The sequence below is a fragment of the Oenanthe melanoleuca genome, chromosome 1A (assembly GCF_029582105.1).
Source record: "Oenanthe melanoleuca isolate GR-GAL-2019-014 chromosome 1A, OMel1.0, whole genome shotgun sequence".
Taxonomy (NCBI): domain Eukaryota; kingdom Metazoa; phylum Chordata; class Aves; order Passeriformes; family Muscicapidae; genus Oenanthe; species Oenanthe melanoleuca.
Window position 1 is genome coordinate 23814754 of NC_079334.1, and position 13108 is coordinate 23827861.

General features: G+C 58.2%; 1 protein-coding gene across 1 annotated transcript; it reads right to left on the reverse strand.

Annotated features, from left to right (window-relative positions):
- Positions 1 to 346: 346 nt before the first annotated feature.
- SHISA8 (shisa family member 8) lies at positions 347 to 9738 on the reverse strand. The gene is made up of 4 exons (XM_056510584.1): positions 9098 to 9738; positions 1893 to 2017; positions 1646 to 1786; positions 347 to 1111 (listed from the first exon to the last, which is right to left on the reverse strand). Exons 1-4 carry the CDS (start codon positions 9643 to 9645, stop codon positions 798 to 800), a joined length of 1128 nt encoding a protein of 375 aa, XP_056366559.1. The 5' UTR covers positions 9646 to 9738; the 3' UTR covers positions 347 to 797.
- Positions 9739 to 13108: the final 3370 nt, after the last annotated feature.

Sequence of the window (13108 nt, forward strand, 5' to 3'; positions counted from 1 at the left end):
AGCAAGGTGGAGTTGGGCCAGAAGCCTGCAATTTTAGGAGCTCCTCTAGGGGAGGAACGCTGTTACCTGACCTTGCTTTAGAACAATGTCCTTTCACTCCATCTCTTTGTTCCTCTGCTCCCCCTGGTAAAACTCTGTCAGAACCATTAAACTTCAGACAGGAGATCTGTTTTTGTGCAGCTGCTCGGAGGGTTTTGCAGTTGGCCCTGGGAGCTCTATTCCCACCATGTCCCCATCGCGGGGGGTTCCCCAGCCCTGTGGGGCAGTGGGCTTTGCACCCTGCAGCCCCGGGGGAAGGTTTTGTGAGCAGTGTGAAGTTGCTCAGCCAACTCATACCAAGGCCATACAGTTTAACGTGTTATTTATTGACAAGGTGGAGGCTGGGGCAGTGGAGAAGGGAGGAGGCTGGGGAGGGAAAGGGGCTGCTCGAGCTTTGATAGCAGTGTGGGGGCGGTGCTTTGAATCGAGTCAGAGTAGCCAGGTGCGGCTGCCTGCCCCCAGCAGGATCTGCTCCCCGTCTGTCCTGCACTGGCCCCCATTCCCCGGGCAGGGTACGGCCCTGCCAGTGTCCCCGGCTCAGCCTCTCCCGGGTGGGCTGCGAACGCTCGAAGCTCGCTGCCCGGATGAGTCCCCAGTGCCTCCATGGTGAAGCGCAGCTGGCCGTCGCCATCCCTGGGGCCAGGTCGGACGGCGCGTCCCCCGCTCAGCCAGCGTCGCGGTTTGTGTGAGTCCTGTGCTGCTCTCCTCCCTGAGCTCCCCGCCTGAGGGGGCAGCCCCAGTCCCCGAGGCGCTGGCCGTCACACGGTGACCTCGGTCTTGCTGTTGGTGGCGAGGTGCCGGGAGTGCTGCCCGTACAGCGAGGCGGAGGGGCCGAAGGCCTCGGGCGGCCCCCCAGAGCGCAGGGGGGCCAGGCCCGGCCGGCGGGGGCCGCGGTGGGGGCCCCCCTCCCATACCCCGGGGAAGGCCGGACCCCCCGGCACCTTGGGGCCCTTGACCTTGGGCAGGGGGCAGCCCTCGGCCAGCCCCGGGCTCTCGGCCGGGAAGGGCAGTGTGCTGGCGGGGGGTGGCTCCAGCCCCCCGAACCGCCGGTAGAAGTCCTCGGTGGAGCTCTCTGTGGGGACAGGCGTGCGGTGTCACCGCTGCAGCGACACCCCCTCCTGCCGGCACAGCGGGGACTGGGGAGGGTGCAGGGGTGGAGAAGGCTGGGGTGGGGCTGTAGGAGGGATTCTGGGTGGTAATTGACGGGGGAGGCCGATATTGGCGATGAACTGGCTGGGCAGTGCTTTTGGGAGGTCCCGGGGAACCGAGTGCTGGGCAGTGCAGTGTGTCCATATGGATCCTGAACCCTGATGGGGTGGGCAGTGCTTCGGGTCTCTGTGGGATCCTGGCTGCTGGTTGACTGGGCAGTGCAGTGGGTCCGTGTGTGACCCTAGGCCCTGCCTGGCTGGGCAGCACAGCTGGCAGGTGGAGTGGTGGAGGAGCTGCAGAGCTTCTGCTGTGAGCAGCCATCCCAGGAGCATTGGGAAGCTGGGATGCTTGTCCTGCCTGTGCCCTTCTGTGAGCTCCATGCCCCTCCCCACTTCTAGGGGTCAACAGCGTGCATGTCCCCGGCCACCATCCCACCCCACACGGCAGCAGCACTCACCTCCAACCTTGAGGGTGGTGTAGGAAGTGTAGTCCGGGGCTGACAGGGCCAGGCTGCTGGCCAGCGGCAGGCGCTTGCCGTGGCTGTGGGGCCGCCCCACTGAGGGGGCAATGGCCACCGCGTTGTTCAAGGGTGGCTTGTCTGGAGGAGCAGAGATGGGTGGGGGCTCAGCCATAGGCTGCACCCTCCCACACTGCCTTTATTCACTCAAGGGAATTTATTTTTCCTTACCACACCAGCGCCTTACCTGTGCTGTTTCTGGGGGGCCCCCGGGCCAGCCCCTCGCCCAGTGGGACCTGCACACCCCCCATGAGGCTGTCCATGTTCTCAGAGGGGCTGTGGCCTGGCTGCTTCAGCAGATCTGTCAGTGTCCTGCAGAGGGGTGGAAGGGCTGTTAGAACAATATCCTGCTCCCCTGGGACCCCTAATGCATCCCAGCGCTGAACTCCACTCTTTGAAGGCAGAGCTAGGCAACCTAGCTAGGAAAGAGCCACTGGGAGCAGTGCCCTCAGGCTACTAATCCAGCTTTTGCAGGAGGGCTAGCAAGTCTAACAGCTAACTGGGATCTGGCTGGGGCTGAGCCCTCCCAGAGCCAGGGGCATCAATTGATAAGAGGGTTGAGGGAGTAGGCTTCAATGGTACGGTGAACTGAGACAGAGAAAACTGATCTCATGGAAGCTGGAGCAACACCTCTGGGATGTTCCTCTAGAGCAAGAGCCTGGTGGAACGGGCAAGAGGAGGCAACACCTCCACTCAAGTCCCTTCAAAACAGAGAAGACCCCAAGGAAGTGTTTAGAGAGGGCACTCGTGCCCCTTTGGGGAAGGAAATCAACTAGTGGCAGCCTCTGGCGCAGGCACTGTCTGTGCATAACACCCTCCTTGTAAGTAACAGCATTAAACATTAAACACCATTACATAACATAGAGCCCTATTTTGTTTAACATTCATGGACAGAGATTCTGCAGTCCCACCACAGCATGCTGGCAGTGCCAGAGCGAGGCACAGCGGCAGTGCTCCAGCAATGCCAGAGCAAGGTACACCAGTGCTGGTGGTGCCAGAGGAGGGTACAACAGCAGTGACAGAGGGAGCACTTTGGCAGAGCTGGAGCAGGACCTAGCCACATGCCACTGCAGCCTTTGGCAGCAAGTCCCAGGACAGGACGGGATGCTCCTGCTGGCACAGGGCTTTGCGATGGTGTGATGAGAAGACACACCATTCCCCCTGCAGACACCATGACTGCAGGAGTGCAGGGGTATCCACTCAGGACTTTTTTTGGCTCACTAATCCCCAGCTCACTGTCAGCATGCCTCGCGCCTCCAAGGCTCTGGCTGGCTCACAGACACACACCGTGAGCTGACGGTTAGCAAGTGGTTGGACGATAAAACAGCAGCTTAAACTCAACATGCATAAATGCAAATTGGAGAGGAAGGGGGGAGTAATCCTGACTTGGTAGATGTGTCAGCTCATGGCACCGGGAGTGCTCAAAAACCTAGCAAACGTGATGCTTGGAATTTCCAGGAAAAGCAGTGAGAACAAAGGAGTAAACAATGAATTGTGCCTGGGGATGCTTATGCTTGTGGGGACCTGAGGGAGCCTTTTCTCTCCCAGTTTGGATTCAGTCAGCATCACAGGGCAGGGGCAAGAGCAAAGCTGCAAGGAAGGGTCACTTGCCCTATGGGTTAATTTCACATCATTCTTGGGAAGCTTTGTGTAGCAATCCCTCTGGGATCACTTAATCTCCAGATGGGCTAAGAGAACCCTGATAGAGCTGAAGACATTAAAACGAGTGAGGACCAAACCCTGGCAGCTGACCAGCTGGAAGGCAGCTTGGCGGAAAAGGGCCTGGGGATTCTGGTGGACACCAAGCTGACCATGAGCCAGCAGAGTGCCCTTGGGACAAAGGCACTGGATGGTTTCCTGTCTGCATTAGGCAAAGTGTTGCCAGCAGGTCTGAGGAAGGTGATCATTCCTCTCTGCTCAGCACTGGTTAAGGCCACATCTCTGGAGTGCTGGCTCCAGCTCAATACAGGAGAAGCATGGATGTATGGGAGAGAGTCCAGGGAAGGGCCACAAAGATGGCACTGGAGCATCTTTTATATGAGGAGGGGATGATAGAGCTGAGACTGTTCAGTCTGGAGAAGAGGAGGTTTTGGGGGATCTTACCAATGTACATGAGTATCTGAAGGGAGGGTGTAACAAGGACAGTGTCAAACTGACAAGAGGTGACAGGTGCAAACAGAAACAGGAAATATTGTTTGAACAGAAGAAACAACTTTTTTTTTTTTTTCCCTGCAGGAGTAGTTAAATGCTTGACCAGGCTGCCTGGGGAGGCTGTGGCATCTCCATCCTGCAGTTATTTAAAGTCTGCACCCCTCCAGGAACCTTCCTGCAACAGACTGACCCAACCAGGGTTCCGGCCATGAATGCTGCAGTCGGAGAAACTCTGGGCACAAGCTGGGCGAACAGTGGGCTGTGCCTAGGCATGGCAGGGGGAGGCAGGTCCCCCGAGGCCATGGGTGTGGGCTGTCAACTCGGGGAGCTGCTGCCCTGTCAACTCCCACCTTCCCTGGGGTGCGCTGCTCACCAGCCCCTCCCCACTGGACGCTGCCTGCTCTTGCCTGTCCCTGGGGCCAATGCTCAAACAGGCTTGTTTCAACAGGAAGTTCGATGCGATTTGACCTATTTTTTAAATTATTTTTTCTTTTCCTCGGGTCTATTTATGAAGCTTGAGCAATCCTTTATCTGTGACTTCTCTCCACATAAATCTGTCAATGCTCTTTCTCGTAAACGTGCCCTCCATGCTGACTGCTCGGGGCATGTGGACAATAACGATTAACAACAACGGCTTAAATAGCAATTAATGAGCTGTTTTGTTAAGGTGAAAAGCGTACACGAGTCTCAGCACCAGTAGCACTGGGGTTCACCCTGCCCTTGCACCATGAGTAGTGCCACTGGCCAGGCTGCCAATAGGGCTCTCAGGGACTGCACCCCTTCCCTGGCTCATCCCCAGGTGATACAGCGCAGGGAACGTGGACATGGAGAGTGACACTAAGGAGGAGCTGTTGTCTCACTGAACATCAGCTTGGGGATTTTGAGCCTCAGTCTGGTCTTGAGGCTGGGGGCTTGACGAAGGGGGCTTGACATCTCCCCAGCTCACTTGGTGGTCTGCAGCAGCAAGATGGATCTGGAGTGCAGATGTAGCTTTAGACTTGCACTGCTCATTTGCAAAACATTCTGATGAATGGTACCACTGAGGCCTCCATCCACACTCTGGCCGTGGATGCAGAGTACATGAGGCCGTGTGTGAGGGTGGCTTCCCACCCAGCTTGCCTGAGCATCAATGGGGGGGCATGCAGCCACCTCCGTGGCAAGCCTAGTCATGCTTGAGGGTGCAACAAAGTTGCCCCAAACCAGCCTAATGCAAGACCAGAGACCAAGCACAGAAGCAGATCCAGAACCAAGAATGCTGGAGGCCAAGAGAGCTTCACAGCAGAAGCCATGCATGAAGCACTCAGTGCTCCTGATCCATCCCCAAGGGATGTGCCTGTGTGGGAGCAGGATGCTGACCTGGCAGCCCAGCCCAGGGTCCGACTCACTTTTGGGAGGCCCAAGCCCAATACCTGGCAAGCCCAGCAGGAGAAAGTATGCAATTCCTGGCAAGGGGGTAGGGAGCAATGGAGGGAGCACAGCCTCCAAAAGAGAGGAGAGATGATGGACTAATGGTATGAAGTAACATTGCCATGAGCTGGAGTGAACCCTTGGTGGGGACACAGAAGGTGGCAGCCACTGGATGAGCGGGGTGATGAGGTTTGGAGCAGAGGTGCAGCATTGCAAGAGGCACAGAGCACACTGCAGCCACAGGAAAGCATCCTGGCTGGTCATACCACCTCTGTGCCCAGTGAGAGACTCATCTTCACCTCCCAAGAGAGACATTTCCCACAGCTTACAGGGTGTCTGCTCAGGGCAGGGGTGCCATCCATGAGTGGCACAGGCACTGTGGGACACCTGCCTGGTGGGGCTGGTACACTCAGGGATGCTCAGGATGGCGTGGGGTTATCAAAGTGTCTTTGCAAAACGGGAGTTGCAGTGGTGGGTGTTGGAACTTGGGAAAGTGGAAAAGAGCACCCCAAACATTATGTTCAGTCTAGGGACAGACCTCCAGATCTCCTTCCCAACTGGAACTGGATTTTTTTTTGTCCCCCAGAGAGCCAGGGCACCACATGATAGCACACTATGCTGCCTGTAAACACTTTTCTAGATCTTCATCACTACCTGCTACCATGGACATCAGCTGCAGGCATGGCACTGGACTTGAGCATTGCCAGAGAAACATCCAACACGGCTGGGGGCACAGTGGGGCCAAATCTGGGGACCTCAAATAGCATGGGAGACCCAGGGAGTGAAAAGCCAGGATTGAGCACTCATCTACTGCAGCTGCCAGAGCACTTGCTCCTGACAGCTGTTTTGCCCCTCTCTAGAATTCCCCCCTACTCTCTAGAAGGCTGCTCCTTGCCCAGTTCTTCCCATAGGGTTGTTCTCGCCAGCTATAAATTTGCAGTTCCCACCCAGGAGGTTTTCTGGGTGAGGTCTGAGGTGTGTGCTTGCTCTCAATGTAATGGGCACAGACAGATCCTGGAGGTCCCCAAGGACCCAACGTCCTCGGAGATCCGGGGACTGAAGAAAAACACAGGCAGGTGTTCCTGACTCAACGCGGGGTTTGGCCAGGCTAAGCGAGTGCCGGGGACAGATGCCAAGCATGAGCCGAGCAGGAAGGAGAGGGGATTGCGGGAGCTGCCATAAGGCCCTGCAGGAGGAAGGCGGATGAGGACGGGAGGACAAACCAGGTAGCTGCAGTTGCTTGAGCACCCACTTCCCTGGGTGCACCAAATCCATGAGGAGACAAAGACATGTTGGAGATGGCCAAGGTGTGGGGGGGTCTCAGAACAAGCTGAACACAGACTCAGGTGTCTCCATCAGGGAGGAGCTAATGGACTTTTTGCACCTGGTCACGCTTCTTCGGTTTGGATCAGGACCAGAACCATGACAAACAACATCTGGAAGTGCAAAAGTGGTTGATTTTACCCCCCAAGCAAGAAACCTGCAAGCAGCAGCGGTGGGAGCTGTCCAGGACAGTGAAGTGCTCCCCAGGAGCGGAAAAACCCTGGAGGGAGGGAGGAGTAAGAATGGAAATCAAGACGACTGTGCAACAGGGAGCTGGCCCATGGCCATGATGCGGTGCCCAAGGAGCAAATGAGAAGCTCCTACCTGAGGTGCCGGGAGGGAGGTGAGGTGGCAGTGCCCATGCCTTGGGCCATGCGTGGGTACAGTGGCAAGGCAGGTAGAAACAGCCCTGCTGTCTCAGAGGCACCACACAAAGCATATTCCCCCACCTGCCCAGGCACAGTGGGATGAAGGTGACAGCGTCCCTTTTTGGATGCTGATGTACCCAGCCTTTGGCACTGTCTCCATCAGCCCAGCACCCAGGAAATCATGTCAGCCTGTTGTCTTGCCTTGTTCCTGGGGCTCTGCACCTGATGCACCACTCCTGCCCTGCCCCAGCTTTCCAGTTGCCATCCCAGTGGAACCAAAACTGCTCACAACTTGCACGGAAGGACAAAGGGCACAGAGGAGGACAAGACTTCTCCTGACTTCTGCAGTGATGGGGGTGCCCTTCTGACTGTCTCTCAAAGGTGAAAAACTCACCTTCTCCCAGTCTGTATGCTAGTGCCCAAAAGATCTGTGGCTTTATGGAGAACAGGCACCTATTTCTCCAAACTCAGTGGGAAAATTCAGGCTTGCATGAGTTTAGGTGGAGGGCGGCACAAGGGGAAACACACGGCTCCAGCAGTGCAGAATTGGGGCTACCCACAGAAAACATCCCTGGTGAGTGGCAGCAGTCCCACCAGAAGCTGGTGGTAGGAGAAGGCAATTCCCAATGGCAGGGGATGAGGACATGAATCTGGGTGTCCCAGGGTCTGACCCCTCCCCGAGTATCTCCTTCCCAGGAGGTGGAGGGGATGACCAAAAAAAGACACGGCGGCAGGCGAGTGGAAGGGGAGTCAGGAGGCTGGCAGAGGCTGTATTGATCCTGTCAAGGTGCCAGCACTTCCTCAGGCAACGCAGGGGGAGGCGCGGGCACATAGCAGCACACAGCCAGGCTCCCTGCCGAGGTGGGGGCACAGCATGGATCCCCCCAAAACTGCCTCTTGTGTTTCGGGTCCTGTCACCCCCTCCATGACTCAGTATGACCCTCCTCCAACCAGGGGTGATCAGCCTCTGCTCCCCTGGGTGGATGCAAGAAGTGGGATGGGTCTGGATTTGGGGTGCAGCACCCAGTGGCTGCATAAGTCCCAAATGGGCAGGGGAAGAAGGATGTCTCATGGGAAGGAGAGAGTGTGTTGGTGCTGGGGGTTGCGATCTGGGCAGCTGCCTGATCCTCCCAATGAAATAATTTCCACCAGCCCTGCTTTTCCTTTTTTAAAAAGCTGAAATCCCTTAACAAAATGGCATGAAAATGGGTTTCTCTCCAGGCTTGATGTCCTCACCGGGAAGATGCAAAGTAGAGCCCCAAAATGGGGAGAGAATCATGTATTGGCAGCAGAAGGGAGAGGGGAAGATGCACCGACAACCACAGCAGCAGCACAGAAGTTGGGGGAGATGCAAGGGGTCTCCAGTGCCAAAGTATATCTGACACCTTGACCTTCCCCCTGCCAGCCCTGTGCTCAGCCCCAGGAGCAGGCTGAAAAGCAGAGGCTGGAGTCTCAGGGATGGGCTCCAGGCAGAAGCTGCCCAACTTTCCACTGGAGGCTGCGCTCCAGGGGGTATAAGAGTGTGGATGCATGGGCGGTGTCCCACACTGGTGCGCAGGGCAGACCCCAGGGCACACCCATGCATGCATACACACATGCGTGTGCACACATGCACACATAGCTGGTGCAGCAGCCACAGTGGAACTGTCATTGCCACCTCGTCTCCCCCAGCACTGCAAGCGAGGCTGTGATCAAGGGGACTGCAGTCCAGAGTCCCCCCACTCACAGTCAGACCCGATCTCACCTTCCTGGGACATTGGGAACCACAGATTTGTTGGCAGGGGGGAAGCCACATCCTATAGCTCACATATCACCCACCCCACTGGCTGGTGGGTTGGCACTCCTGAGCCAGGGACATGCCTCCTCAAGAGACAGAGCAGGTCATTTTGAGAGGAAATGGGTGTACACCACCCCTTCTCATGGACGCTGTCCTGGCTGCCAGCCCTCCCTACCCGGCTAGTGGGCTGCAGCCAACCCACCCCCGGATGTCTCAGCATGCCCGGACAGGGACTTTAGGGATCACCTCACCCTCTTGGCAGTCCCAAGGTGAATCTAGGGCTCAGTCTACGCAATGGGCTAGGAACATGAGCTACCACCCGTGGGGAGAGGAAGCAGGGAAGCTGGGAGGATTGAACCCCTTTACCTGGAGACGGTCATTTCTGTCTGGGGACCCTGTGCCTTCTCCAGGCCCAGCTTGGTGAAGATGCCCACCAGCACCATGATGGCCACCACACCGCAGATGATGTAGACGATCATGTTGGTCTTGTCACGAGTGGGGTCCTCGGGGGTCTCGTCCACCCGGGCAGGCGGCTGGCCCGTGTTGACCCAGTTGGGGGTGTCGTAGTTGGAGCAGCCGCTCTGGTCCAGCCGCCCGGGCTTGAACTGGCAGCAGAAGCGGTACCCGCAGGTCCCGCAGCAGTACTGATAGATGCCGGCGTTGCAGTTGAACGGCGGGTCCCACTGCCCCATCACGTCGTAGTACCCGCGGCAGCGGTCCCCCCCCGGTGGTGCCGCTCCGGTGGGCGCGGGAACCGTGGTCTCCGGCGGCGGTGCCTGGCTGCTGTTCCCGCTCTCCCCGGGACCCCCGGTGCTGGGCTCGCCGCTCCACACCCGGGCCGGCTCCAGCAGCACCAGGCAGCAGATACCCACAACGTAGCTCGGCTCCATCCGCCCGCGGCTCTGGGGGGCCATCCGGGCGAGGAGACGAGTTAGAGCCGCTCGCCCGGGACCGGCCGCATGGCTGCCGAAGAGCCCCGATGGAAGAGAAGCGGGCTGGGGAGAAGGGGGGCGTAATCGAGGGAAGGCAAAAAAGGATAGAAAAAAAGAAGTGGGTGAAAAAAAAAAAGTGCGAGGAGACGTACCCCCTTCCCGTTTCTCCCCAGATCGGCCGATGGGCAGAGATTCAGAGCAGGGGGCGAGGCGGGCGGCATGGGAGAGCCGCCGCCTCCCGCCGGCCGGGGAGGGGACGCGGCGGCAGGCGGCGGGAGCGGGCGGGCGGGTCGGGCGCCGGCGGCCGCCCCATCCCCGCGCCTCTGCCTGCGCCTCCCGGCACCGCGCTCCGCCGAGGAGACAGGGAGGAGAGAGGAGGGAAAAGCGGCGAAAGCCCTTCGCACCAGGGCGGGAGGAGCAGCAGCAGTAGGAGGAGGAGTGCGGGGGAGAGGGGGAGGGAGCCAGCGCGGCCAGGGAGGCGCGGGGGGCTCGGCTCCCCCGCCGCCTGACAGCCTCCCGAGGAAACCGGAGAAGGTCCTTCACCGAGTCCTCTGCCAGGCTCCTCGCCGCCACCGGGCGGCAGGACACCCGCCCTCCCCGTCGGGCAGCCGCTGCGGGCGGCCGGGCACGCGTGGCACCAGTCCCGCCTGCCCCCGAGCACCACCGAGCCCCGCCGCGGGACCCCCACTCGCCCGGAGGGGAGCTGCGGGGCACTTGGTGCTACAGGAGGGGTGTATGCTGGGGGGACGGAGCCCCCGGGTGGGGTGGTGGGGTGCCCTTCTGCAGCCCCTCGGCGAGGGGACACTTGGGGATGTGGGGAGAGCAGCAGTCCCAGTCCCTTGTGAACATCAGAGCATCCCCCAAGGGGAGCTGTTGACGGTGGGGCTCTAGGATGGGCACAGTGGGGGGCTACTGGAGCACCCCTAGAAAGTCATCCTCCACAGAGTCACAGTGATTTTCAGCCAGCCACTGGCTAGCCCTGTGCTTGGACTTCGAAGTTCAGACTCTCTGGGGAATGTGCACCCACTGCTCTGGTCTCTGGCTGGTGCAACTCATAAAGATGGTATTCATCCTCACTGCCATCTCCTCTTCTCAGAAGGGCATGATTTGCTTTTCCTGCTCTGAGGCCATTGCGGCAAGAACAGGGTGGGACAAACTGAGGGGCTGTCGGGCCCCTTGCCCAGCACTAACACATTGTACAGCCTGTAGCAAGGGTGGCTGGGGTGAGGGGCAGTGACATATGGGAGCTGTGGCTGCAGCCTCCTCACCTCCAGACAGACCTAAATCCTGTACCAGGGAAGGTCTGCAAATCTGGCATCACCACTGTGTTCTTGGGCATATATTCCCTCCATGCTCTGTGAGAAAGAGGATGAATAATGCGTTGTCCTGTCTTGCCCTGTTGGTACTCTAACCTGGGGAATGTGGCTGCCCTTGAGCTGCATAGTGCTGGCACAGGAGACCCCAGCCCCCAGGCAAGTGGTGATACAAAAAGACATTATAATGATGGAGGTAGGATTAAACAGGTCGAGGAGGCTCACCTCCCTCTGGCAGATGCTTCCTTCAGGCCAACGCTGAAGCCCCACGGACCAGCCTGTCTTTAGGAGCCACAGGGGGCAGGCTGAGGGTCTCATGGGATGAAACACTCCATCATCATCCTGCGTGTGCATCACGGCAATCCCGTATTTCAGGCTGGAGCTTTGCACAAAAAGCTTCCATCGAGGGTGAAACACGTGTGTGTTTTGCTGCGGGTTGGATTTAGAGGATAAAATATCCTTTCCCTATTCACCAAGCCTGAGCACTGCAGGCCCCTGGTCGCTTCCCATCTGGAGTCTGGCAAAAGTCAGAGACATTGAAAGCATAGATGAGGAGAGCAGCTGGAGCCCGGGACGTGTCCGATCGGCCCCCAGTGCCTCAGCCTAATAGAGATCCATTAGCTAAGGTAGCTTGTAGCCCCCAGAGCTTCCTGAAAGAGATAAAAATCTAGTGAGGCGGAAGAAAACTACTCGTCTCCAAAAGCCACACTTTCCCTGCATCTGGGAGGGCTTTCTGATGAAAAGCCCCATCGTCTGGAAGTTGCAGACATGGGGGTCATTACCACTAATAGCCGAAAGCAGCATCGGCCTTGAGAGAAGCTGCGCAAGCAAAGTTTGCTGCTGCCCAGGTAACGCCAGCAGTCGTTTCTCCGGCACCGGGTGATTGCTCCCGACGTGTGTGCGAGCAGAGTCGCCCCGGGGGCCCGGAGAGTTTAACAGACTGTTAACAGGCAGAGCGAAAAACTGGCCAAAATCGGGGAGTTTGCTGGAAAATGGTTGCCTGGCATGACCTGGGAGAAAGGGAATGGTTTTAAGGCGGGGGGAGTGGGGAGCGTGTTTACTGAGTGTGAAGCAGACGATTTAAAGGGTCTGTAGGAGCGAGAAGGAAGGCGATAGCTGCGTGCATCACCCCAGAAGGAAACCAAAAGCAAGGGCACGGTGCGGAGGAGCACCCGCCCGGCACGTCCCCGGCTCAGGGCCGGCCGGGGCTGGCTCCGTGCAGCGCTGGCACCGGGGGCTGCAGCCCGCAGCCCCGCTGAGCCGTCAGCTCATCTTTGTCAAATGAGTGACCCAGCTACTAGCTGCATCCCCAAAGGGAGGGGGTTGTGAGAGGGAAATCCTGTAGCCCGGCACCTACACTCTTAAATCATTGGGAAGCAGCGGCAGGACCCGCAGGAAAATTCAGGTCAGCAGGGACCTCCGGGGAAAAAGCAAAAAAACATGTTTGCAACATCCGCGGGCCCTTCTAGGGACGGGGATTTGGGAGAAGAGCTCAGTTAGACTTTGACCACTAGCCTAGGAGGATGTCACGGAAATATTCCCTGTAGTGACAATGCCACCCGGACTACAGAAGGGTGTCTCTGCGCCTGCAGAAATAGGATATACGGGCGGTTCAACACCGAGCGGGGAGGGATACGCCGAGCGCTGACATTGTAAACAGATTGTTTCTGGCAGGGCACGGTGATCTGGAGAAGATCCTTTCTGTCACAGCCAGAGAGCCCGACAGACCCAGATCCCCGCTGATCATGGGGGTGCAAGCCTAGCAGAGCTGCCAGGCTCTTGCCCGAGGAGCAGCAGGAGGAGAGAGCCATCACTATCATCAATGTAAAGTAAAGCCATAGGAGCGTCCGTGAATGTGGGAGGATTTGGGGTGCAGTCAGCTCCTGAGAAAAGCTACCAGTGGATGTTTGGAACCCCAAAGCTATCCAGCCAGGCCCCTCCCCGCCGGGGAAATCAGAGATACTTTGCCCCCCAAAAAAGTGATTTTTACCGTGCAGGACACCCAGGGCCAGGGGGTGAATGAGGGAAAGGGTGCTGCTGTGGGGTGGATGCCCCATCTCAGAGGGCTGTGCTGTGATAGGAGGACTCCAGCACCTCATGCTTGTGTGTTGAGGAGTGCTGCCAGAGTGGAT

Coding starts and splice junctions, on each gene's coding strand:
- SHISA8 (XM_056510584.1), bottom strand. CDS start 9,645: ATGGCCCCCCAGAGCCGCGGGCGGATGGAGCCGAGCTACGTTGTGGGT. Junction 1,787..1,892: donor GCCCCCCAGAAACAGCACAG/GTAAGGCGCTGG, acceptor CTGCTCCTCCAG/ACAAGCCACCCTTGAACAAC. Junction 1,112..1,645: donor CACCACCCTCAAGGTTGGAG/GTGAGTGCTGCT, acceptor CTGTCCCCACAG/AGAGCTCCACCGAGGACTTC.